Here is a 25,555-nt window from a genome sequence, read left to right on the forward strand (position 1 = left end):
TCTGACTTGAGCCGTCTTTTTATACAGGCGGGATAACCACGCCCCCTTGACCCCCCCCCAGCACCCACCACCACCGCCGCGGCCCTGCTCTCCTCTAATCTGCTGACATCAACCCCTTCCTCTTTCTCTGAAATCCCACAAACTTTACTCTCATCTTCCTACAACGCACACGTACACAAACACCAGGAATAAAAAGAAACGGTCTCTTCTACAGTCTGGTGATGTCACTGACTGGAAATAGTGACACGCGCTACACAGCTCCATCTAGTGGCCGTCTAACGTATGACGCCACAAGGAAGCTTCCAGAAAATGCTAATATTGTCCAAATGCTTCAAGAAAAACGAAAAAAAAAGAGTGAGCATCTATCTTAACAACATACTATCTAAAAGCAATAGATTTTGTTAAGTTGTGTGGTTAAATTCAAGCTGATGTGCGAAGCTACATGGCTAGCCACTATCACGCTATGCTAATGCCATGTTAGCTCACAGGGGTAGCCATATTTATTACATAATAAAGTCATGGTGAATTATTTGTAAGGGCATTACAGTCATTTCAGTCTCAGTAAGTCTGTTTTTCCACCCTTAAAGATGAACGTTGTCACTAGAAAACATACCTTTAGGAGTGTTAGCTGTGTGGCTAGCAGGTTAGCTTTAGAGAGAAATAAAAAGAGTCAACATGTAAAACAGGGGTGTCTAAAGGCTTTTTCAGCGAGGGCCTTAAAGTGAAAAATGAAATGTGCAACTTTGCCATCTTGATATTTTGTAAAGCAACACATGTAAATATGCTAAGAAGTTACATATGTTTAAAAAAAAAGCCTATTATTAGTATCAACTCTGCTTTTTGCTGTTTTTTTTCCACCATTTTTCCTGTTTAAAAAAAAATATATTTTTCCAAATATTTCTTATACTTCTTAAATAATCTTCGTACACGTTCTTGACGTAATTTTATGACTTTATTCCCATAATATTTTGACTTTATTTCCCTAATATTATAATTTTTCCACAATATAACTTAAAAAAAATTATATTATTTAAATTTTAAATAATAGTTTTTTGTTTGTTTTTCAGAATGTTATGACATTAAATACATTTATATTATACATTAAATACACATGTATTATCATACATAATACATTTTTCCTTTAATATTTACACTATGCAACTAAAATGACATTATTTTTCCTCATAATAATTAGAGTTTACTCTCTTAAAATTGCAACTTCATTCTCTTAATATTTTGACTTTACTCTTGTAAAATGTTTTCCATTTCTGCTGTTTTTTGGCAACTATTTAAACTTTCTTTCTGTACATTTTCTTCTTGTAATTATGACTTTGTTCCTATAATATTCAAACTTTTTCCCCAACCTAATTTTCCAAAAATGACAACATTATTTTTGTTTTGTTTATTTCTCATATTACGACTTAAAAAAATTGTGTATTTTATGTGACTAAAACGATATAATTTTTACCATAATATTAAAAGTTTATTCTAGGAAAATTTAGACGTTTTTTTGTTAGATTACAACTTTTTTTCTCTTAATATTTTAACTTTATGCTTGTAAAAATCATGCTGATTTTTCCATTTGTACTCTTGTTGTTTTAGTCAATAAAGTTGTGTTGAATTATCTATAAGGCCATCACAACAACATTCATGTGTCATTTTTATCATAGCAAGACTGTTTTTGACGATGAACGTTGTCACGAGAAAACGTTAGCAACGTTAGCTGTCTGGCTAGCAGGTTAGCATGCATCGTCAGCTGACGTCAACGGGGCGTTTTTTTTTCAATAAAGTTACAATGAATGACACAAATGGCCACCTTCACGTGAGTTTTTAAAAAGTGTATCTTCATATATTGTAAACTTCTAATATGTTTCAGTGATCAGAGGGGGTTGTGTCAATAAAGTTATGTTGAACGACGTGCAAAAATGGGCCCCGTTGCACCAGCGATCGTTTCCAAATGTAACTTAACAAACTGTAGCTTAAGTCGTACATTGCGCCGCTTGAGTGACAGCAGGGAAAAAGCAGCAGCTGTTGTGTCGCCACCGATCAATAATTGGGGCACAGCAGGGAGTCATTTGGGGGGGGGCTGGACAAGGGCTTCCAAATGTGTTGCTTGGGACAAAAGAAAGCATTAACGTCTAGAAGAAGCACAAAGAAAAAGGTAACAAGGTTAGCTATGGAGGAGGTTAGAAGGTGTAGGCGTGTCCACTTTAAGGACGCTTTGTAAAAATGGCCTTCGGGGTCTCGGGTTTGGATTTCGTTGAGGATAATGACCGTCACTGTTTAGGACGCATGTGGCGAGTCTTGACTGACGGGTGATTGCGCAAGCGTCTGTGACGACGGGGGTGACAAAGGAGCCTCGGGTGAGACCTCCACCCTCGCCCTTTGTCGCCCCTTCTGTGTCTAATGACAGCTTGACTCATCCAGCAATTGCAAGTGAATCATCAGACAGTTCGACGGGAAGTGTAGGAGTGTCGTAAGCGTATGGTGTACATTCCATACGCACGCGTTGGCAAGGCACGCTGACTCACACACACACACACGCACACACACATGCACACGCACAACACGAAACATCACACTGCAATGACTCTTTATCATTTCCCCACTTCCCTATGGCCACGGGCACCACTGTTGCGTTCACCTTCCAGGCTCGCTCCAGCTCTTCCTCCAGTTTCTCGTGTTCCTTTTTCCTGATATTGCCATCATTAGGGATGGCTACATCCATCACAATGGCTGTCCTCTGCTGCTCATCCATGATCATGATGTCCGGTTGGTTGGCCACAACCATCTTCCATCCATCCATCCATTTTCCTCCGCTTACCGGGTCCGGGTTGCGGGGGCAGCAGTCTTAGTAGGGAAGCCCAGACTTCCCGGTACCCGACCACCTCCTCCAGCTCCACCGGGAGGACACCAAGGCGTTCCCAGGCCAGCTGTGAGACATAATCCCTCCAGTGTGTCCTAGGTCTTCCCCGGGGCCTTCTCCCGGCTGGGCATGCCTGAAACACCTCACCTGGGAGGCGTCCGGGAGGCATCCAAACTAGATGCCCGAGCCACCTTAGCTGGCTCTCAATGTGAAGGAGCAGCGGCTCTACTCTGAGCTCCTCCCGGATGACCGAGATCCTCACCCTGTCTCTTAGGGTGAGTCCAGCTACCCTACGAAGAAAACTCATTTCAGCCACAACCATCTTATCGGTCTGTATTCGGAGGTCCCACAGGATCTTAGCCCTCTCATTTCCCACCACCTTGGGAGGTGTTTCCCATTGCGATCTAGGGGTCTCCAGTCCATATTCTGTACACTATCGCGGGTACTTGGTTATGGCGTTCCATGTATTCTTTTCCTGCCAGTATCTTACACCCTGCTATTAGGTGCTGGACTGTTTCAGGGGCCTCTTTGCACAGCCTGCACCTGGGATCCTGCCTGGTGTGGTAGATCTGGGCCTCTATTGCTCTGGTGCTCAAGGCCTGCTCCTGTGCTGCCATGATTAGCGCCTCTGTGCTGTCCTTCAGTCCAGTCCTCTCTAGCCATTGGTAGGACTTGTTCATATCCGCCACTTCAGTTATCTGTCGGTGGTACATCCCATGCAGGGGTTTTTCCTCCCATGATGGTTCCTCCAACTCCTTCTTTTCCAGTTTCCACTGCCTGACATTCACTAAGTACTTCATCTCTTGGGGCCATCTTCCTGATGTATTCGTGGAGCTTGGATGTTTCATCTTGGATAGTGGTCCTGACGCTCACTAATCCTCGGCCTCCCTCTTTGCGCTGAGCATATAGCCTCTGGATACTGGATTTTGGGGTGGAACCCTCCGTGCATGCTTTCAACATCTGTGGTCTGAACTTCCTCCTTTGGCCAGCTTATTATCCCAGCAGGGTATCTGATCACTCGCAGGGCATAGCTGTTAATTGCCTGGATCTTGTTCTTGCCATTGAGCTGACTTCTCAGGACTTGCCTCACACGTTGCAGATACTTGACCGTTGCAGCTTTGCTTGTGGCCTCTTCATGGTTACCATTTGCCTGTGGTATTCCAAGGTACTTGTAGCTCTCCTCAACATCTACTATTCTGGCCTCTGGGAGTGCAACGCCCTCTGTATAGACTACCTTCCCTCTCTTTGTTACCATTCGGCCACATTTCTCCAGTCCGTATGACATTCCGATGTCCCCGCTGCAGATCCTGGTGGTGTGGATCAGTGAGTCATTATCTCGCTCGCTCTTAGCGTACAGCTTGATGTCATCCATGTAGAGGAGGTGACTGACGGTGGCCCCATTCTTGAGTCGGTATCCATTGCCCGTCTTGTTGATGAATTGGCTGAGGGGGTTCAGGCCTATGTAGAACAGCAGCGGGGACAGAGCATCTCCTTGGGATATCCCACATTTGATGGAGACTTGCGCAATTGGAATCTGAAATTTGGAGAGCTGGACAATGCTGATATTGGCCTTTTTGCCGAAAACCGATATTGTCCAACTCTCAAATTTTTCGGACATCCCTAATATATATACAGTGTATATATATATATATATATATATATATATATACAAACATACACACATATGTATCTCTATACACACAAACCACACACACTGTATATATGTATGTGTGTGTGTATATATACATATATATATGTACAGTATATATATATATATACTGTATATATATACATACATATATATGTATATATATATATATATTTTCTATTTTCTGTATAAGAATAAAATACATATTTTATATTATATAATATATATGTAATGTATATTTCATTTTTTATATAAAAAGTACATTATTTTTGAGAAAAAAAATAAAAAGAAAGAAGTCATATTCTCGCAAATACATTCATAAATAAAATGAATGAATGAATGAAAAAAATGTACTAAAATTAAATTAAGATTATTGCACTATTGTATGCGTATTTATTGAATGCATTTGCGCATATATATTTTTTTGAGGGGGAATATACAGTATATTTTATTTTTTATATTTATTTATTGTATACATTTTTTATAGACATTTTTTCCAACTTTTTATTTTCTATTTTTGGCATAAAAAAATTAAGTGGGCAATTTCTCAGGAAGTTCATTGTTTTTTCTATTTGTATTTTCTATTTTTGTATAACACATAAGATGGCTAATTTGCCAGGAAGCACTTCATAAAAAAAGGTTTGTATAAGTTTTTAAAAATGTTTTGGTATAAAGACTAAAATGGGCAACTTGCCAGGAAGTACATCATTTTGAGGAAAAAAAGAGAAAGAAATCATATTCTCGCAAATACATTCATCAATAAAACAACCAAAAAATGTACTAAAATTGCTAAGTTGGTAAAGTAAAAAAAGAGTATATAAAAATGTGGTAATGTACTGCAATACTTTTGCTTCATATTCCTATAAAGTGTGAAAAAGCGTCTCCATTTCACTCTTTAGGTGGATTTGTTTGTGTTACCTCCACCAAGGCAACATGCATGAGCTGGGTTTGTTAGTTTGTTTTGTCGGATGACACCAACTGAATTGAAATCGCGCGTACTGTGTGTTCACATTTTGGCGCAGATCTGGATAAAGAAGCATTTCAAGTAGGGATGCTCGATATTGGCTTTTTTGCCCATAACCGACACGCCGATATTGTCCAACTCTCAATTTCCGACTCTGATATGAGCCGATACCGATATGTCTAACATCAGTATATCTTTTTCTCGAGTCAAATTGTTGTAAAGTAACAATACTGTTAAATGAGTCCAGTTGTTTTGTTGGCTACTCCACCCATCTCCGTGTAGAGCAGGGGTGGCAAACTGGTGCCATGGAGGGCCGAGACGCTGCAGGTTTTCTTTCCAGCCAGTCACTAAAGCAGGTGATTTTAATGATCAACAATTAAACCACCTGCTGGAGAAACTGGTTGGTGAGAAAACCTGCAGCGTCTCGGCCCTCCAGGGCACGAGTTTGACACGTGTGCTGTAGATCATTCATGTATTACGTCTTTTATATAAGAAAACATTTGTGTTTCTTGTTATTTTTGGAAAGATTTGTGTTGGATCCATAAAGTTGTTATCTTAGCCATCTGAGAAGATCACATACATTGTTTTTAGTGCCTAACTGTGTTAACTATGCCAGTCAGCAATGTTGCAATTTTGCGACGTTGGCGCTAAAAGCTCTATATTGGCTTTCGTAGTAAGGAACAACCCGATCCCGATGTTGGCCCATATCACATTTTCATGCCAATATCGGGCCAATAATTATCGGTGGCCGATATTATCGGGCATCCCTCATTTCAAGGAAGTCATTTGTGTTTTTTTGTCCACCTTCAAATCTAAACGTGCATCCCAATACTATCTTTTATTCATATTCATTAGACATATTTTCCCCACCCACAAGCAGGAAGTAGCGTGCTAACTTACAAAGGAAGACAAATACTGTACCTGTAAAAGTATCTACGGTATGTACTTATATGTACTTATGTACTTGTGTATCTATGAGGCCCTGCAGCGGCGCTGCGTGGGCAGCACCAGCACACCAGCTCACTGTGGAACAATCGTGTCTTTCTCTCTGTCCTCCCATCATGCTTTGGGACGTCCCAGCAGCTTCAGCGCACACTTCCAAAGAGTTCTCCTCCCATTTTCAGTGCAGTCGCTGTTTATTCCAAGGACATTGTGATGGTAAACAAACTCCCACGTGTTCCTGGTGTTGATGGGAATTGCAGACCTTTCACATGCCTGCACCTTTTTTTTTTTTTTTTTTACACTCAGCTTTTCCAGCATGGGACACCCCAAAAGTCCCTTTTAATTGTCCGAAACTATTTCAGACACACACAAATAATAAAATAATGTTGGTTAGATGCAAAAATATGAGTCTCATTGAACATAATCCAATAGTGCGCCACCACTTGACATATCAATTCAATAAATGCTTTTTTTATGGTAGTATAGTATAGCTAGTACAGCTATCATATATATTTTTTTAAATAATATCACACATAATATGTTGATAGTATTTTGCTATACATAATCACAAAAATATACACTCTGAAATATTACATGTTGGAAATGTAGTTGATTTGTTGTAGATTTTTAAAAACATTGATGAACTTTATTATTTGAATTCCTCACACACATGATTTGGATCGTATTTTTCTATTATTATTTTGCTATGCATGATTACAAAACTATCCAGGCTTGAAAATGACAATTTTTTCATTCATATTTTAACTAATTGGTTAAATTTTTTTAAAGATAATTATGAAGTTTGTTGTTATAATTCCTCACATGCATCGCTTTCATCATGTTTTTGTACATCTGAGCAATGAAAAAATAATATCTGATTTTATCCATCCATCTTCTACCGCTTATCCAAGATGGGGTCGCGGGGGCAGCAGCCTAAGCGGGGAGGCCCAGATTTTCCTCTCCCCGGCCACTTTGTCCAGCTCCTCCCGGCGGATCCCGGGGCGTTCCCAAGCCAGTTGGGAAACATAGTCTCTCCAACATGTCCTGGGTCTTCCCCGAGGCCTTCTAGCGACCTTCTGCCTACTACTATAATCTGATTTGAATCTACTATAATTGCGTGGAACCGGTTGAAGGAAATATTAATTACAATGAACATTTTTTTGTGTTTACTATGTAATTGCTCCATTTTTAATAGAGTATTTTTTATATATATCACAGGTAATATTTTGCCAGTATTTTCAACATTCTTTTCATTTGTAGTATTTGATCACTAAGTCTTTGATTGTTTTTAAAATCTTGTTTTTTTTTTACTGTAGTACTTTGAGACTCCAAAAGCGCACAACAAATAAAATCTATTATTATGATACTATTATTAAGTAATTAGTGTATTTCATTTGAATGTCATATTTTTGATACGTCCAAGGGTTGGGCATCGAGGATCGAGGGAACCGGGACTGACATTCCGATTCTCCCGGAATCGTTATTTAAAAAAAAAATTCGACACCTATGTTCGGTGATCGACCAGCCCGCTGACCAGGCAAAAATGGCAACATAACGCCAACAAAGAAGAAGCGGAGTGCCCTGTCTTTGATGCGCTACGCTGGACGTCTTCTAACCAGTCCGGTAAGTAAAACAATAAATTACGTCAATCTTATGCCAACATTGAAGCAGCAAACAAATCATATTTTTTTACTGCCAATACGGCGGCCAACTCAAATATCCAGCTAACGTAAGGCTGTGTACTTTTTCACTGACGGAACTGACGTTAACGCTAGCTTTAGCCAGGAAGTTTACCAGGCCCCCCATTCACTGTGGTTGTTTACCGTGGTGAAGTTAGGTTCATGTTGGCAGTTGGATATCTGTCTCCGTAGCAACAGCGGTAGTTCCCCCTCACTGTGCCCGGACTGCTCTGTAATGGTGCGGGGAGCTCACACGGGAAGTGTCGCTCTAATCGCTGGTTGTTTATACTAGGGACCTTCAATACATTACTATTTCGTTGAAGAGAGTTTATTAAAAAAAAAAGCAATATATTCTAAATCAAACCATCAACTCTCTGCACGCAGGTTAGTAGGAACTCGTAGTTAAGTTACACTTTGTCTATTCTGCATCATAAGACACATGAGCAACAGGATACTGTATGTGTCATTGCTTTTTCATGAGGTTTTCCAAAATTAAAATCATTTGTGACCGTGTACTCCTATGTAAAGGGACTTCTAATTTGTCATCTATATACTGTTTAAAAGTAGCCCCGTCAGAAATTGACAGTAAAGTAACTCATAAAATCAATTTTAAAAAATCATGGAGACATTGATCCAAGAACTTTGGCTAGCACCCTCATTTAAACCACGCAAACCTTTATGACCCCACCTCTGAAAAGAATGGGAACCAAGAATCATTGGACGCTGCCCAACCCTCGACATCACACGTCATATACTGATAGTACAGTATTTACGTAGCTACAAGACTATTCCTGTTTAAATATCATCTGCAAGAAATATATTTATTTAAGCTAATTATTAGCATATCATACTCTTATTCGTATTATATAATTCCTCACAAATGGGATTTTGCTACTATTTTTGTACAATAAAAAAACAACAAAATAAATCAGATTTGCTGTAGAAATTGCAACCTAAGATAATATTATTGAATGACAACGAAATATTAATTACAATAAACATTCTTTGTGTACAGATTAAATGATTTTCCATAAGTGATTATTCCACTTTTCATGTAGTATTTTATGATATGCGGGGTGGGCCAAAGTAGGGTTACAGTTACTTCATTATCTGTTTCACCTGAACAATGAAGGATATCACACATCATATTTTGACAGGATTTTGCCATACATAGTTGCAAAAATATACACACTTAAGTATTACATGCTGGAAATGTACTTGATGAATATTTGAAGTGGTCTGTTCTAATAAAATAATGTTAATTTAATGCAAAAACACGAGTCTGATCTAAAATAATACAACTGTGTGGAAGCGGTTGACAAGGAATCCATTTTTTTTACGATACATATGCGATATTTTGTCAACCAAGTCATTATTAAGTTTTTTGATATTACTTATTCAGTGAATTCATCAAATCATTCTCTACTTTTAAAAAAAAAGTAGATTTTTGAAAATAATTATGCATTTTAGTACTATGATTTTAATGTATTTTTCAATAGGTAAAAAAATAGTACAACGTTAATTCAATAACACGACTTTGGTGTAGAAATTGGCGTATGAGATTTGTGCGAGTACAAGTCCAGTACCGTGGAAGGAAAGTGGTAAATTTGTTGGTGTAGAGACCGGGATTGTCCCGGGACAAATACAGCGTCTCTGGGATAGGCTCCAGCCTCCACAGAGACCCAGATGAGGATGAATTCAAGCTGTCACGTCGGTGTAAGCGCTAACTATTCTCTTCATAATCATCTGGTTGGCCTCATATTGATTAAGAAAAAAACTCATTTCCTCCTTGTCGGCCATTATTTTCATACACGTTTCAACCCCCAAAAATGCAAGTTGTTCTTCGAAGTTGGTTGATTTGTGGCCAAATGTATTTAAGCAGCACGGAGTAAGACAAAAAGAGTGCTATTTAATTTCACCTTTGGTTCCTTTCTGTCACGTTTGATTCAGAACGATTGGGAAAGCGCAAACTTTCCCAATCGTCCCTGCTGACATTAAGACGCCACAGTCTCGTCATCAAAATTTTAATTCTTAAAAAAAGGAAAAGACATGTCTAAATTCCGCTCCGCTCAGCAAAGTTACGTCCCGTTATGAATGACAAACAGAGGTCACAGCTTGATGTTGCAAAAGATGACATATTAAACCTGAACGCTGTTAACGTTTGCTAAAGCTCTTTGGGGTTGGTTGTTAGCCAGCTACTTCCTGGTTCTAAAAAACTCTAAAAGCTACTTCCTTGTTTGCAATCAACCAGGCAGGAACACTTCTACTGTCACTCAAATGTCAAAAAGAGAAAATAAATGCCTCTAAAAACAATGCGGAGAGCCATTTTTGGGTTTAGTCCATCGCTTGTTCGCCAGCAGGCTACTTCCTGGTTCATGGAGGATGCTAAAGGACTGGACCATTTGGATTCTGGGAGGTTGGGGGGGGGCACTTCTATCGTGACTCAAATGTCAAAAGGAGAAAATAAATTACCGTATTCAAAAATAAGTGAAAGTTTGATCCAAGCAAGTTCTCTGTCTTCCTGGTTCATGGAAGATGAATAAGACAACAAGATTGTACAATTTTTCATTCTGGATAGGCCACCCCCGCCCCATTTGCTCAATTAAAAAACATATAAAGCTTGTGTCCTTCCGTTTTTCTAGCTACTTCTTTTTCTACTTCCTGATCAAAAACAGACCGACAGGACTCCACCATTTGTAGTGTGGAGTCCAGATGTTGTTGCTGCACGGCGCCGACCGGTCATTCTTTAGCAGAATTTCAGCCAGACTCAAGTTTTACTGGCTCACAAATATCAACGTCACAAAAATCGAAAAAAGCTGGAGTTTCACTGACTGACGAGTACTCGTCGAAGGCTCAGGTTTCACTTGCTCAAGTTTCACTGACCCACGGGTGCTCAGCAAATGCACGGGTTTTACTGACTCGTGAGTATTTGACAAAGACTTGAGTTTTGCTGACTCAGGGATGCTTGACGAAGACTCGAGTTTCACAGACTCACGTCTGCTCGAAGGAGACTCAAGTTTCGCTGACAATGGCTTCAATTTACGGCTGGGCGATATGACCTCAGATCAATATCACAATAAATTGGGCAGTTTTACCTCGATAACGATAAATGCACGATAACTCTACGAACATCTTTGCCGTCTGAAAATAATTGCAGGAAATGCAAATGAACTGTGTTTCGTTGATTTATTGACCAACTGGCACACATGCACGTAATGGGACGCACCCATTCCGCCGAAAAGCCTTCTGAAAAAACCTCCAAAAAGCGTCAACAACGCTCCATTGACATAATGTGCTTTGGGTGCTCACGACAGTTTTCATACTCACTTTGCATTTTGTGTTCTTTTGCTCAACATCATCTTTGTGGAACCCCAAATAAATCCCCCTGGGACTGTGGCCCACAACTATGAACGTACGGTACCCACCCTGGCATACGACATCCTGTACACACGTGTGCTAATAATAATACCATTTATAAAAAGACTGACTTTATCATTTTTCTAACAATTCTATTCAATCCCAGACATTCCATTGTCATGTTCTGGGCCTGTATGTGTGAAACTGGATGGATAACCATCATCAAAATGATCATTTACACAACGAAAAGAGAATTTCACATGTTCGTGCCGTCTATTAGTGACATCAAATAAAGCATGGAATCCTTACAAACTGCTACCAACAGCAAACTAATCATGGTTTCCTATAGAGAGCATAATTGGCCATGATGTACATGTTTTTATTTTTTAAAGGCTTTAAAATGCTTATATTTCAAGTCAAGTATTTATGTTATTAGTTTTTAGTATCATTCGGAGCAGCATTACGATGCGTACAAACAAAAAAAAAGCATTTTTAGCGCATGAGTGGGAAATCCCGATAGTACGTCACAGAGAGCAGTCATCTTTCCCACAGCGCTCCAGTCTCCAACTGACAACATAGCTCGTTAGCTAGTTAGCTAGTTAGCTAGTTAGCTACGTCAGCGAGTGCAGCTTGTACGGCTGAGATGTCATCGCGCGTCAGCGGGAGTTGCCGATGTGAACCAAGAAAAGTTGTTGGAGCCTTGTAGATTTTTATACAGAATGAAAGGGTTGAAAAACGTAGTCGCACGTGTGCTCCCTTTTTATTTTTTCTACTCGTAGTCTATTTCTAGGCGCATAAGCGAGTGAAATGCTGGCACTGTACAGCCGCTTCTTCTTTTGACCCATCAGCCCATCTTCCCTCGTCGTCTGTTTCCCTTCTTGTTCAGGCTGGATGGGTGGAGTCACGTGACTACACACGCTGTACCTCCTTTTAAAGGGGCACGGTCAAAACAGACAAAAAAAAAAGGTCTTTTCTTTTTTATTAAAACACTAAATTTATCGACATAGGCAAAATGACGTTGGTTATCGCATTAAATTTCGGTAACGGTATATTTTTGGTTTATTGCCCAGGCCTACTTCAATTCCACTGACTCATGGGTGCTCGATGATGACTCCTGTTTCACTGACTCACGGATGCTTGGCAAATACTTCAGTTTCACCAACTGACGAGTACTTGTCCAGGACTCAGGTTTCACCTGTTCACGAGTACTCGACAAAGACTCGAGTTGCACTGACTCACTAGTACTCGACAAAGGCTCGAGTTTCACTGAACCATGGGTGCTTGGCAAATACACAAGTTTCATTGAATCACGAGTATTTGACAAAGACTCAAGTTTTGTCGACTCACGTGTGCTTGTTGAAGACTCAAGATTCACTGACTCACGGGGTGACAATGACTTCAATTGCACTGACCCATGGGTGCATGACAAAAACTCGAGTTTCACTGACTCACGGGTGCTCAACGAACACTTGTGTTTTACTGACTCACGAGTTGATGACAACTTCAGTTTCACTGACTCACGGTGCTCAACAAAGACCCAAGTTTCACTGACTCACGGGTACTGGGCAAAGACTCGAGTCTCACTGACTCACAGCTACACAACATAGACTCAAGTTTCACTGACTCACAGCTACACGATACAGACTAGAGTTTCACTGACTCACAGCTACACGATACAGACTAGAGTTTCACTGACTCATGGGTACACAATACAGACTAGAGTTTCAATGACTCACAGGTACATGACACAGACTCAAGTTTCACCGACTCACGAGTACACTATAAAGACGAGCGTTCCAGTGATTCACAGGTACACAACACAGACTCAAGTTTCACTGACTCATGGGAACACAATACAGACTAGAGTTTCAGTGACTCACAGGTACATGACAGAGACTCGAGTTTCACCACTTCACGGGTACGCTATGAAGACTAGAGTTTCAGTGACTCACAGGTACATGACACAGACTCAAGTTTCACTGACTTATGAGAACACAACACAGACTAGAGTTTCAGTGACTCACAGGTACATGACACAGACTCGAGTTTCCCTGACTCACGGGTACACGATAAAGACTAGAGTTTCAGTGACTCACAGGTACATGACACAGACTCAAGTTTCACTAACTCACGGGTATGCTATAAAGACTAGAGTTTCAGTGACTCACAGGTACATGACAGAGACTTAAGTTTCACTGACTCGTGTGAACACGATACAGACTAGAGTTTCAGTGACTCACGGGTTGACAAAGAACAAAAAGCAAAGAAAGAGCAAGAAATGTAACATTTAAAGGAGAAATATTTGGTGAGCTCGAGGCTTCCAGGCTAAAAGCTTGGTCATCTGTCATCGAAAACAAGCAATCAACAAAAGGGGGAGGGGTAAAATGTCTTTAAAACTTGTTTTTGGTGTGCCTGTGAACGCAACAAGCAGCTGCACGACTCATTTTTTATGAGATATTTTTGGAATTTTCCAGGAAAGGAAGCGTTTTTATACTCCATTTGTGTCCTTTATCATCTGTTTAATTTGCTTTCAGTATAAAAACACGCAGGCTGCGCTCTGAGAGCATGTTTGCCAGTTTGGAAGAATTTCATTGCATTCTTGGACAGGCAGCGGAACATCCGGCGTCATGCAACCGTGTCATGTGACCCAGAGCGTCGCCACGGAGACCGAGGACAAACAGTCCAATCCCGAATGTCAATAAAACGCGTTTGTCTGGCATGTTTTCCGCCCAAAAATGAGCCAGCAGCTCCCACTCGCCGCTACCACAACCAAACAAGCGGCCCCCTAATCTCCGGCCGTACACTCCACCTGCGCTTTCTGGGTGTCGTCTTCACCGTCCTCGGCGTGTCCCCGCACGGCTCCTGCAGGATTCCCGGCATACTTCAGATAGACTATCGCTATCTGTGGACACCGCAAAATAAACAAAGATTGTAGCGCTGGGAAGCAGACACAACAAAAGCAAGCGCATTCTTCAGATGTTTAAATAGCTTCTGTTTCTCCAATTGCTGAATGTAATCCACTCACATCTGGCAAAGCTGTTTCCTGTGTGTTGTTATGCACACCTGGACTGGACGGGAACCCTCAGCAGCGCCGTCACAGCGTAAATAGCAAGTACCTGCAGCTTGTCTTTGCCTCCAAGAGAACGAACAAACCTGTTATAAACGCAAACGCCAACACCCTATTCATACGTCTTTTACGTTTTTTTTGCGCGAGAGGCAAAAGGAGGCGATGGCACGACTCTCCACCAATGCATTTCACGTCAGAGCAATTTTAAGCCATAAAAACGACCACAAGGTGGCAGACGAGCTCGGCAGGGATCGTGTAGATGGGAAAAACACACATGACAGGAAGGAGGAAGTGGGAGAGCGTGGAGGAGTGTAGCGTGCACACACACATGCACACACACAGTTCAGTTCCAAATGTGAAAATTTCATGGTGTTATATTTGTAAATAAGTTGTTATTTCGATGTAAAACAACTCCTTTTTGTGGTGTTTATGTATGCTGTATGTATGTTTGGATATTTGAGCTGTCACAAAAGCAAAAAATATTTGTGTCAAAGTGAAAGTTATGCTTGAAATGTATCTTTTCACAAAAAGCTGGTTTTCCCCCTTTTCTAGTTGGGAACTGATATTTTCCTGAAACTTACCTACGTTCTACTGCTGATTACTAAAGAACGGAAAAAGGTAGAAAGAAGCTGTTTTTTTCTGATGCAAGGCGGGAGTCTAATCTTTCTTTCGGTAGGTTCCGTGTTTATATCGCCATAGAACACAATATTCTGTGTGCCTGGAAAGATCAGTCAAAATCGGCTAAAATGGCCGATACTGAAGGGGTTGCCTTTTGAAAAATGGCTGGGACTGAATAAGTTAAGGCAAATTTTCAAAGATTTTCAAGCACTCGACATGTCAAAAAGTGTATATAAATACGTATGTACAAATATTGAGCAGAAATTGAGAATGAAAAGGGTATTTTAAGTGGTAAATTTAGCTTCAAAGCCCTGGCAGATGGCTCTCTCACCAAAGTTCTGTATCTACTGTCGCTGTGAGCTGAGTTGTCACAGAGTACGTCGCCTGCCAGAGAGAAGTGAGAAGTTACCGGAGAACAACCGGTATTTCTTATTGTCATTTATACAGTGGTACCTTGGCATACGAGTGTCTCAACTAACGAGTGTTTTTTAGATGTGAGCCGTCCCTCCGCTGATTTAAAAAAAAAATATGGGTTAGGAGCTGCTATTTACTGGCAGGCAGACACGAGGACAGCTATTTGGGGCCTTGCGTCAATGTGACCACTGCTGAAGACAAGAATGGACGTAAATAGCAATAGCAGCATGCTAGCTAGTCACCGGGAAAGATTTTCAACACATTAGCGAAACATACGTACATTATAGCCATTTAGTTGATCTTATTTCTTATGTATGTAAAACTAAGACAGGAGCAACATCAAATTAAAAGCACTAAATGAAAACAGAGCCACCATCCACCAAATATACACATTAGCACTCATCAAATCTTACCTTCATACATTTTCACATAGTATCAGCATTTGGGACAAAATATGAGGTGAAAGAACATTATTTTCTATTGGAAAATTTGCTTTGGTTAGAGTCTGATTTGGTTTGAGTCGGACCTTCTGGAACAGATTAATGATGTTAACCAAGGCACCACTGCAGTTCAGTGAGAAAATAGTGAGTTTTGAGTCATTACAAACGTGGCTTGAGGAAAGATTGTGTCCGTTTGTCAATAATTCCCCTTTTCAGGGCGTTTACATCATCACGTGTCAATCACGTGTCTAGAGTTAGCATTAGCGTGAATGCTTCAGGGTCTTCAACACAAGACTGTAAATAAAGGCTCGTGTCACCCCACCCTTCCCGATTGTTTTGAGCGACATCTGAGAGACCACCGCCAGCGGGCTCGGAAATTCAACTTTAGCGGAGACGCAGGTTGCGATAAAAGCACAGTCGTCCCTCTCTACATCGCAGTTCACCTTTTGTGGCTTCCGCTGATTTTTTTAACTGCAATTTTGCATTCTTTTTTGGGGGGGAATGAACATGCATTGTGTTCTGCGTCCTGATTGGCTAACAAACACCTAGCAGTTTTCTCCCCGACAAAACACACAATATCGATGAAACTTTGTGCACCCAAAAGGCAGAGGAAGATGCTAACCATGGCACAAAATGTTGGACTTCTGGACATGCTGAGGGAAGGTAGACGTAGGCTGTAGAGTGCCATTACGGGATGAATTAATCTCGCTTCGTTACATAAAGGAGGAGGAAAATAGCATAAGGAGGACAGCAGCAGTAAGTTTTAACAAGGATACAAAAACGCAACAGCAGAGCGGCACCAGGACGAAGTGGCACGGTCAGAGGAATTGTGAAATACGCGTGAGTCACTATTAATAAATTCTTACGTGTCCAATGTCGTAGGTTGACCATTAAAATTCAAACAAAGGTTTGAACTGTGAGTGTTAACAAGAAAGGAATGTGAGAAAATGTTAATGGCTGTCTGAGAAAAGTGTATAAAATGTATGGTGAGGGGTGTTACAGCCTTAAAACAAATAAAAAATAATTGTAATAATATAAAGATGAGTTGTGGGTTATTTTTAGAACTCCGGCTATAAACAGGGACCAGCTGTATATGTATTTTTAAATAAAAGTTTGTCCAGTTAAAATAATAAAGTATCGATGTAATTATCAAGAACGGTCGTCAGTAAAGCGTTGTGAAAGGCTGCCCTCTGGTGGTCAACTTTATTATCACATCACTCACTTCCTGCTTGCTGCACGTTGCTACGAGTGTGTCGTCCACATCTCCAACAGATAGCGGCGACCTCCAGGCTTTCCTGGGCTGTTCAGGCCTCAACCCTTGTCCACAACGACAACAAAAGTTTTTTAAAAAAACATCACTTAGACGAGCACGCCTAAAACTGAGGTTGTCCACTTCCCCGTTTGACAAGCATTTGTCCCGCTTGGACAAATTTCGATGTTGTAAGAGCTGGAGCACACGTCACACACACCCCAAGACACACAAAAACTGTCTCTCACTGGCCATAACATTAGGTACAGCTCACACAATTCACATGTTCATGACGCTGCTTGTAGCAGCAAACACAAGAAACGCACAGTAGCGCCGCTAAGTGGTGAACTCTGGAAATGACAGTCAATTTAACAAGAAAAAAGACATCATACAGTCCAAAGATCTTTATTGAAACTAATAAATTAATCATTTAATCACGTGAGCTACTTCTATCTAGTCCCGCCGGACGCACGTCATCATCAGGTGCGTGGGGGAGGGTCATAGGTCAAACAAATTGACAAACGTTGCTACATCCTGAAGTGTGGAAGACTCTGCTAGCTTAGCATTTATTGCTTTGTGCTGTCAGTTCGTGATGAAAGGACGGAGTCTCGCGCCCCAAAGAAGCCAAAGAGCGAGGTCAAAGGTGGAATGTCAAATGACGGCAAGTCAGTGAGTGATGAAGGTGAAGAAGAGGAGGGAAAAAACGACGTGCAGAGTGAATAGACAGAGAGAGCGGTCATGCAATGCATTCAGTCAGGCAGGCACGGTGCCTTATAGTAGCGCCCTCTAGTGGCCTCAGAGGTAGTTGCGGCATGCCTGTGAGAGGACAGCACGCCCCCACATCCACCATCCTCCTTCCTGTTGTCGTTTGACATTTTAGACGTCGGAACTTTCCGACAGAGTTGATATGATAGGACGTGATGACACCTAGCGCGCTCCATTAAGGACACCTACACAATCCTGTGAAACAACACGACAATAATAATCATGATGTTGCACTATTTAAAACACTTCATATAAGATACAAGAGCTGCGTCATATGCGTGTGTGCTTGCACCTACTGTTGAACTGTAGTTGACCCACTTTACCACCAGATGGAGCAACCATCATCCCGATCAGGGGTCACCAACGTGGTGCCCGCGGGCACCAGGTAGCCCCCACGACCACATGAGGTGCCCGCAAGCCCACTTTTCATTCAGGTTTTCAGTTCATAATGAAAGAACAGTAGAAAGAAATGCATTGTGAAATACAAAATGTGAGTTGTGGACACCAGCATTTTGTTCATGTTCTGGTAAAACAAGCATATTGGCTTTGTTTGGCTTTAAAATAAGCTCTGAAAATAAATGTTACAAAAATGAGTAGCTCTTGGCCATTTTCATTTAGTAAAAGTAGCTCTCACAAGGAAAAACGTTGGTGACCCCTGATGCAGATGATGTCCACTGGGATACATTGTGGTTGTGTTGCTGTCATACACCTTATTTCCTCAAATAATGTTTATTGCACCTTTGTTTTTACTGCAGAGTAGCAGTAAGGTACTAACTTGAGGTAAGGCAGTCATTAGGCCAATGTTGGGAAAAATAAAATAAACATTTTAAAAGTGTTTCACAAGTATGATGAAACAGGGCCTAAGCAGAGGTAAGGCATTTATTGCAGAGGAGGCCTATGTTTTAAAAATTCATTATATATATGTATATTTAATGAAAAACAAATTAAAATAAAAAATATTTTAACACTTTTTCCCCACATTTAAACGACATTAAATAAAAATAATGATGATTAAAAATACAAATAATAAAGAATATATACTAATATATTTTGTATTTTATATATTATTATACTTTTATTATACTGGTGTAACGTTTGGTGTAAAAATGCATTTTTTAAGTGAAATTTAATAAAAAACAGCAAATGTACTTTTTTTGCATATAGATGATATTTAATAAAAATAATATATGATGTATTTTAGATATTATAATGGCACAGTGTGCTAATTTACAGCATTACAGATATAAAGTGGGCATTTATTTATTCAAATCACTTAAAGGGATAGTGTGGATTTTTTGACATGAAGTTGTATGACACCCCCATCAGCATTGGAGTCCAATAACTGCGACGTACCCCCCACTTGGTCTCTTAAGTCCAGTTCTGGTTGGATTTCTGTGATGATGAACGTAGTTCTGCTTAGTTGCTGGGAACAATTACTGTAAGTAAAGAGTTTGGCTTCTAAAAAACAATATGCGTTCAAAACATGAAAACATTTGCATCACAAAAATGGCTTCTCAAAAACTCAAACCTCACAAAACGCTGGGCGTTATATCTGTCTCCCGCCGTATCCCTGATGTGAATGTGACGAAGACGCTCGCATCTTCTTCCGCTGTGGAACACATACAGTACGAAAACAAGATGGCCGCGAGCGTCTTTGTCACATTCACATGAACGCACAGGTGACATTGCGCAGGATACGGCGGGAGATAAATGTATACCGCCAAGCGTTTTGTGAGGTTAGATTTTTTTGAGGAGCCATTTTTGTGATACAAACGTATTCATCTTTTGAACGCATATCGTTTTGAGACCCAAAGTCTTGACTTAATTGTTCCCAGCAACCAAGTGGAACTACGTTCTTCATCACGGAAATCTGACCAGAACTGGACTTAGGAGACCAAGTGGGTGGTAAGTCGCTGTTAGTGGACTCCAATGCTGATGGGGGTGTCATACAACTTCATGTCAAAAAATTCACACTATCCCTTTAAAAGCGGCATGACCACTATTTGAGGAAATACGGTATTTTTTTTTCAGAATAAAACTATTTCTTATTATTGTGATGCTGTGCGGTTGAACGGTACTGCAAACTACAACCCAAATTATAAAGACGGTTCAATGAATACCTCCAGTAATCCTGGATGTTGTATTGGATTGTGCAGGTGTTCCTAATGAAGCGGAGGGCAAGACACCATGCCAGGAAACAGAACAATGTGACATTTCATTCATTCTCTGAGGAGCTGCTGACGCGTACATTTCAAAGGAAGACATATTTACAACGATAAAATCCAACGCACGGTCAGAAGATGGCGACGTCTGTTTGCGGAAGGCACACAGACCATCTCCTTACGCATCCAGGCCCTAGACAGACCTTCCTAAAAGCTTCTACGTCATGCAGCACGGTGCACTCTTCTTCTTTCACCACGGAACGCCACACGTCAGGTGTGATAATGCCGCTACAGTACGTAAACATGGAGGTACACTCCAGCGTGCACGGGCAACGATGCACCAACAAACATGGACTTTTTTCCTTGTGAATGTGCTTACATTCATCCATCCAAAGTATCTCTACGGGGGTACCCTCACATGTCCACCTTTAGTACCCTTGGGGACTTACCAGACAGAATCGGGATCAGCTCTGCACCAAACTAGCTTTGCTAATGTTTGCTAGAAGTAACAAGCAGGGCTGGACGACAAGTTCAAGAGTTTGTTTCCCCTTTTCCGTCCTCGTCTGCAGGACGGAGAGGCGTCCGAGGTGGCTCAGTGGGGCCCTCTAGTGGCCTCCGGCTGTAGCAGTCGTGAGGATACGGGAGCAGAGGACGCAGGGTAAAAAAAAAAAAAGAAGAAGAAAGAAATGAAAAAAATAGGAGCCTGCCGTAGTTTTCGCTCACTGCGACTCCAAGTTGCAGCTCTCCGACTGGGAGATGTTGAGCGTGTTGGCGGACGGAAAAAGGTCTCTTTGGTCCGTGGGGCTGTGGTAGTCCGAGGTCAGGTCCGGGTCCAGCAGGGTGGACAGGGTGAGGTGGGAGGAGCCTTTCTTCAGGCACTGCGAGTAGAAGTTGAGCAGGAGGTCCAGCTTGTTCTCAATGGACTGAATCTAAAAGGATGCACAAGACTCGTCATACGTCCACACCGGTGTTTTTGGGCGTTGTAGCGCCTCCTGGTGCATACCTGGGCACATATCTTTAAAATACATCCATATATTGGCCTTGTAGCCAAACGAAAATTGTGTTTTAGGTCACAAAAATTGACAAATCAGAGCAGAAAAGGCTTGACTTGTTTTTCCATGGTTGTTTTTGTGCTTTTTCCTGGTAAATGAAGCTGCAGTGGCTTTACAGTTAGGGGTTATAGCGCCTCCTGGTGCATACCTGGGCACATATCTTGAAAATGCATCCATTTATTGGCCTTGTAGCCAAACAAAAATTGTGTTTTAGGTCACAAAAACTGACAAATCAGAGCAGGAAAGGTTTGACTTGTTTTTCCATGGTTGTTTTTGTGCTTTTTCCTGGTAAATGAGGCTGCAATGGCCTGACAGTCAGGGGTTATAGCGCCTGCTGGTGTTTTGGCATGCACTAGTGTGTGTTTTAAAAAAATATTTTTAAAGCTGTTTGTGGAGATTTTGCCACATTAAGATGATTTTTTTAGAACAGGAAGTGTGTTTAGTGTGCCAGGAAATGACGTGAGCACGTACCTGTTTCTCCACTTTCACCACACGGCCCATCATGCTGAGCTCATCCAGAGAGTCCAGCTCTGGCGGTGTTTTCTCGCCCTTTTCGGGCCGCGCCTTCTTGTCGGGCTGGACCGCCCCTCGCCCGATGATCTGGTCCACTCTGGCACGGGACAGACCATCATAAATAATAAAAACGTTGTTAATTGTCATCACTTCTTCTCGTTTTCATCATGTGAATATGGGCAATGGAGGCCATACCAGATCAACGGAAATGAAATGAATTTTTAATTACCGCATCTGCAGGCTCTTGATGCGCCCCAGCATGTCCAGGTGTCCGGCCGAGTACTGCTCGATGACGTCCTTCACGTCGTAGGGACGCAGCGTCTCCTTGAACTTCCTCTTGGCCACCAGGAACTTCAAAATCCTGCACACGCACCAAAAAGAGCTGCACAATGAAACAATGGAGGATACGTAATAAGATTAATTACAGTCACAATGACCTTATCCTTCACAAACAGCAGCGTCAAAAAGAGCGCACGCACGGTGATGAGACATTTGCCTTATCGGGACTTGCTGTGTCAGCAAGTAGGAACACACACACACACACACACACACACACACACACACACACACACACACAACATAAATAACAGAATCACCGAGCTCCTCTAGCGCCCAGTGATGTGATGTTGATATGATATGTTGTGATGTGATATTAATATTCGTGGTTCCAGTAGTGCCGTCAGCATTCATGTTTCTTTTTATTGTTTCAGCAATTCAGCAAAAGGCTTTCAGCTTTGCTTTGGTTTTACCTCCGCAGAGGTGACTGATACTGCGTACCTGCACACTCTACGAAATTCTACACAGGGACGGGAAGCCGAGGCAGCAAAATACTGCAACCACATCATCAGGGCACACACGTACAGACGCTAAACGTACTAAATGTACCGCAAGATCAGGGGACACGTAAATGTGACCATCAGGTAGGAAAGGCAGCACAATCCTCCACAGGCGTGTCATGTGACTGAAGCTTGTTCTTAGGATCCATGCAGTATTTCTTGACAAATTACAGCAAACATGTTTCCAAGAAAATGCGGGAGGAGGAAAAACCCAAAAAGTACTGGAGAAGCTCCCAGTGGACCTTAAGGTGTCTCCTGCAGCTGAGGCCAGAACTTTCTGCTGAGTCCATACAGTGTGTAGTGTGTACTATTGTGTTGTGTATAGTGTATACTGTACTCTGAAAACGCTACTCAGAGATCCTCTATAGCAGTGATCCCCAACCCCCGGGCCGCGGGGGCCGTGGGTCATTTGGTACCGGGCCGCACAGAAAGAAAAAATAATTTCCATGATGTTTTACTTTGAAAAGTGACTGGATTCTCTCTGTTACATCCGTCTCACTTGACGCATGTCCATTGTGCGTGTGCTAACTTTCTCTCTACTGCTGCTGTATTTTTACCATTTTTCTTTCACCTCATATTTGGTGTCAAATGCTGATACTATGTGGGAATGCATAAAGATAAGTTTTGATGACTTATTGAGTGCTAATGTGCACATTTGTCTCAAGTTAATTCATGCTAGCACACTGCCTTTTACCACACACGTCAAACAGCCATGTAATCATCTCTCTGGAAAACCCCAGGCTTGAACTGGTGGATGGTGGGTTGGCATTCATTTTGTGCTTTTAATGTGATGTTGTTCATGTCTTAGTTTTACACAATACATAAGAAATAAGATAAATTAGATCGCTGTAATGTACGAACGCCCCGCACCCCACCCACCCTGGTCGGCGGGAGATTTGTAGCCAGAGATCCCCTAAATGACAGGAGCAATCTGATGGTTTTTTTGTAATCTACCGGGAAAAAAACTTGAGTCAAAGATCCTCTATCTGACAGGAGTGTTCTGCTGTTTTTGAGGACCAACTGGAAAAACACTGGTCAAAGATCCTCTAAATGACAGGATTGTCCTGCTGTTTTTAATGACCTATTGCAAAAACGCTAGTCAGAGATCCTCCATCAAAAATGAGCGCTTACTGTGCTATTTTTTAGAAATCTACCACAAATCCTTTATATGGCTTGGGGTGCTCTGCTGTTTTTTGGAATCTGCTGAAAAAACCCTTGTATATTTTAGGAATGCTGTTTTTAGGAATGTGAAAGATGTGATGCCTTGGTGGAGGTCTTCCGGCGGTTGGAAGTAAAGGTGTAAGTCGTCACCTGACAGCGCGGATGAGCGTCTTCACGGCGGGGATGACCTCATCCATGGCCACGTCGCAGTAGCCTTTGTCCTCCACGCTGTCCTCGCCAAGCCCGTCCACTGTGAAGACATTCATGAGGGGATTGGGGTGGGGGGCAGAGTGAGAACACCATCAAGTCAAAGGTCAAAAGTGAGGCGGCGTGCGTACCATAGGCGGGAGGGCGCGCTTTGAGTCGCAACGAGGTGCGGAAGCGCGTGCGGTCGTTGAAGCTCCAGCTCTTCTGCACCTTCCCAGGGCTGCCGGCCTCCGGGACGTTCTCCTGGCTGGGGGAGTGCCTCACGCTGGGGGCGGGCGGCTGCGGTGAGGTCTTGCTGCGGATGGCTTGGCTGGATCGGGAATTGTTCATCCTGATGCGATCCCGGAAGCCTAATTTACTGCTGGCAACCGAGACGGAAACAATAAGGAACCTCTGTCAGCTCTCTGCTAGGTTCTCATGTTGGATCCATGCCCCCCGCCCCCCACCACCACTTGGGAGCAGAAAGTCCATGCCACTACTGGGATGTCAGTTGGGTTAAACTGGGAAAGCAGCAGAGACCAAACAAGCCGAGAACTTCCACATCAGCACCAAAAGCAAACATCTTCTAGTTGATGAGTCACCATGGCGACTGCACTGATGCTAATAATTGGATTATTTAGAGCAGCACCGCACTCAGCAAAGGGGCAAAAGTGGAAAAAAGGCATCGGAATAAAAGACACGCTCTCTTAATCTCGTCAGTGGAGCGATTAAGCATCCAAAAGGCGAACGGCGCCACAAAAAAATGTCCAAGTCATCACAAGAACACTCAACCACAACGACAACAATGTAAGCTAGCGACATCCTGCAAGACGGCGTCACGCATCCATCAGCGCATGCATGCAATGCACACATTTTATTCTCTTTCCTTCCTCCTGTGTGTGTGTGTGGTGAGAAAGTCTTTCATGTGAGCTGAAGCTGCACAATGAAAGTCGAAATGACAGTATGCAATATGACAGTATGTCCGCATAAACAATGCTATTTTTCATTTTTTAAATTGTTTTTAAAGGCATTGATTACATGCATTTACTTAATACAAACATTTGATTTGATTTGAATGCATAAACTACAACAACAAATAACAACACACGTTAGCTAAATATATATTTTTTATGAAATGCAATCCATTATTATAGCCATCCATCCATGTATGCTGGAGCCTATCCCAGCTGAGTTTGAGCAAGAGGCAGGGTACACCCTGGACTTGTCGCCAGCCAATCGCAATAATTATCACAATAATTAAATAATATTTCAGTATTATATATAGTAATTATTACATTTAATTGCATGCAATAAATGTATAAAAACACTTTTCTAAGGAAAACTATTATTTCCTAACAACAAATATCTCCTTTCGTTAAACTAAATCATTTTTTTTCACTAAACGCAATTCATTATTATATAATTATAATATGATACAATATTTTATATATCATTCTAATATATAGTAATTACAACATTATATTACATGCAATAAATGTTTAAAAACATATTAAGGCAAATTATTATTTTCTAGCACAGGGGTGGGCAAACTGCGTCCCGCGGGCCACACCAGGCACTGCACGTGACTTATCCTGGCCCACCGGGCGGTTCCAAATTCCTTTTTTTAAACCTTTAA

At 41.6% G+C, this 25,555-nt stretch overlaps 1 protein-coding gene across 4 annotated transcripts in view; it reads right to left on the reverse strand.

Moving 5' to 3' along the window:
• Positions 1-19,934: 19,934 nt before the first annotated feature.
• LOC129173336 (potassium voltage-gated channel subfamily KQT member 4) overlaps positions 19,935-25,555 on the reverse strand; it is a 56,897-nt gene continuing 51,276 nt past the window's right edge. For 3 of the 4 annotated variants that reach the window (XM_054764143.1, XM_054764142.1, XM_054764141.1), the window contains 5 exons: positions 24,072-24,301; positions 23,884-23,983; positions 21,966-22,097; positions 21,695-21,833; positions 19,935-21,100 (listed from right to left, as the gene is read on the reverse strand). In XM_054764143.1, coding sequence (XP_054620118.1) covers positions 20,891-21,100; positions 21,695-21,833; positions 21,966-22,097; positions 23,884-23,983; positions 24,072-24,301 — 811 coding nt within the window. In that variant the 3' untranslated portion in view covers positions 19,935-20,890. Of the gene's footprint in view, positions 21,101-21,694; positions 21,834-21,965; positions 22,119-23,883; positions 23,984-24,071; positions 24,302-25,555 lie in introns of all 4 variants that reach the window. The other variant, XM_054764139.1, reaches the window with a different exon arrangement.

The sequence above is a fragment of the Dunckerocampus dactyliophorus genome, chromosome 20 (genome assembly GCF_027744805.1).
Source record: "Dunckerocampus dactyliophorus isolate RoL2022-P2 chromosome 20, RoL_Ddac_1.1, whole genome shotgun sequence".
Classification (NCBI taxonomy): Eukaryota; Metazoa; Chordata; class Actinopteri; order Syngnathiformes; family Syngnathidae; genus Dunckerocampus; species Dunckerocampus dactyliophorus.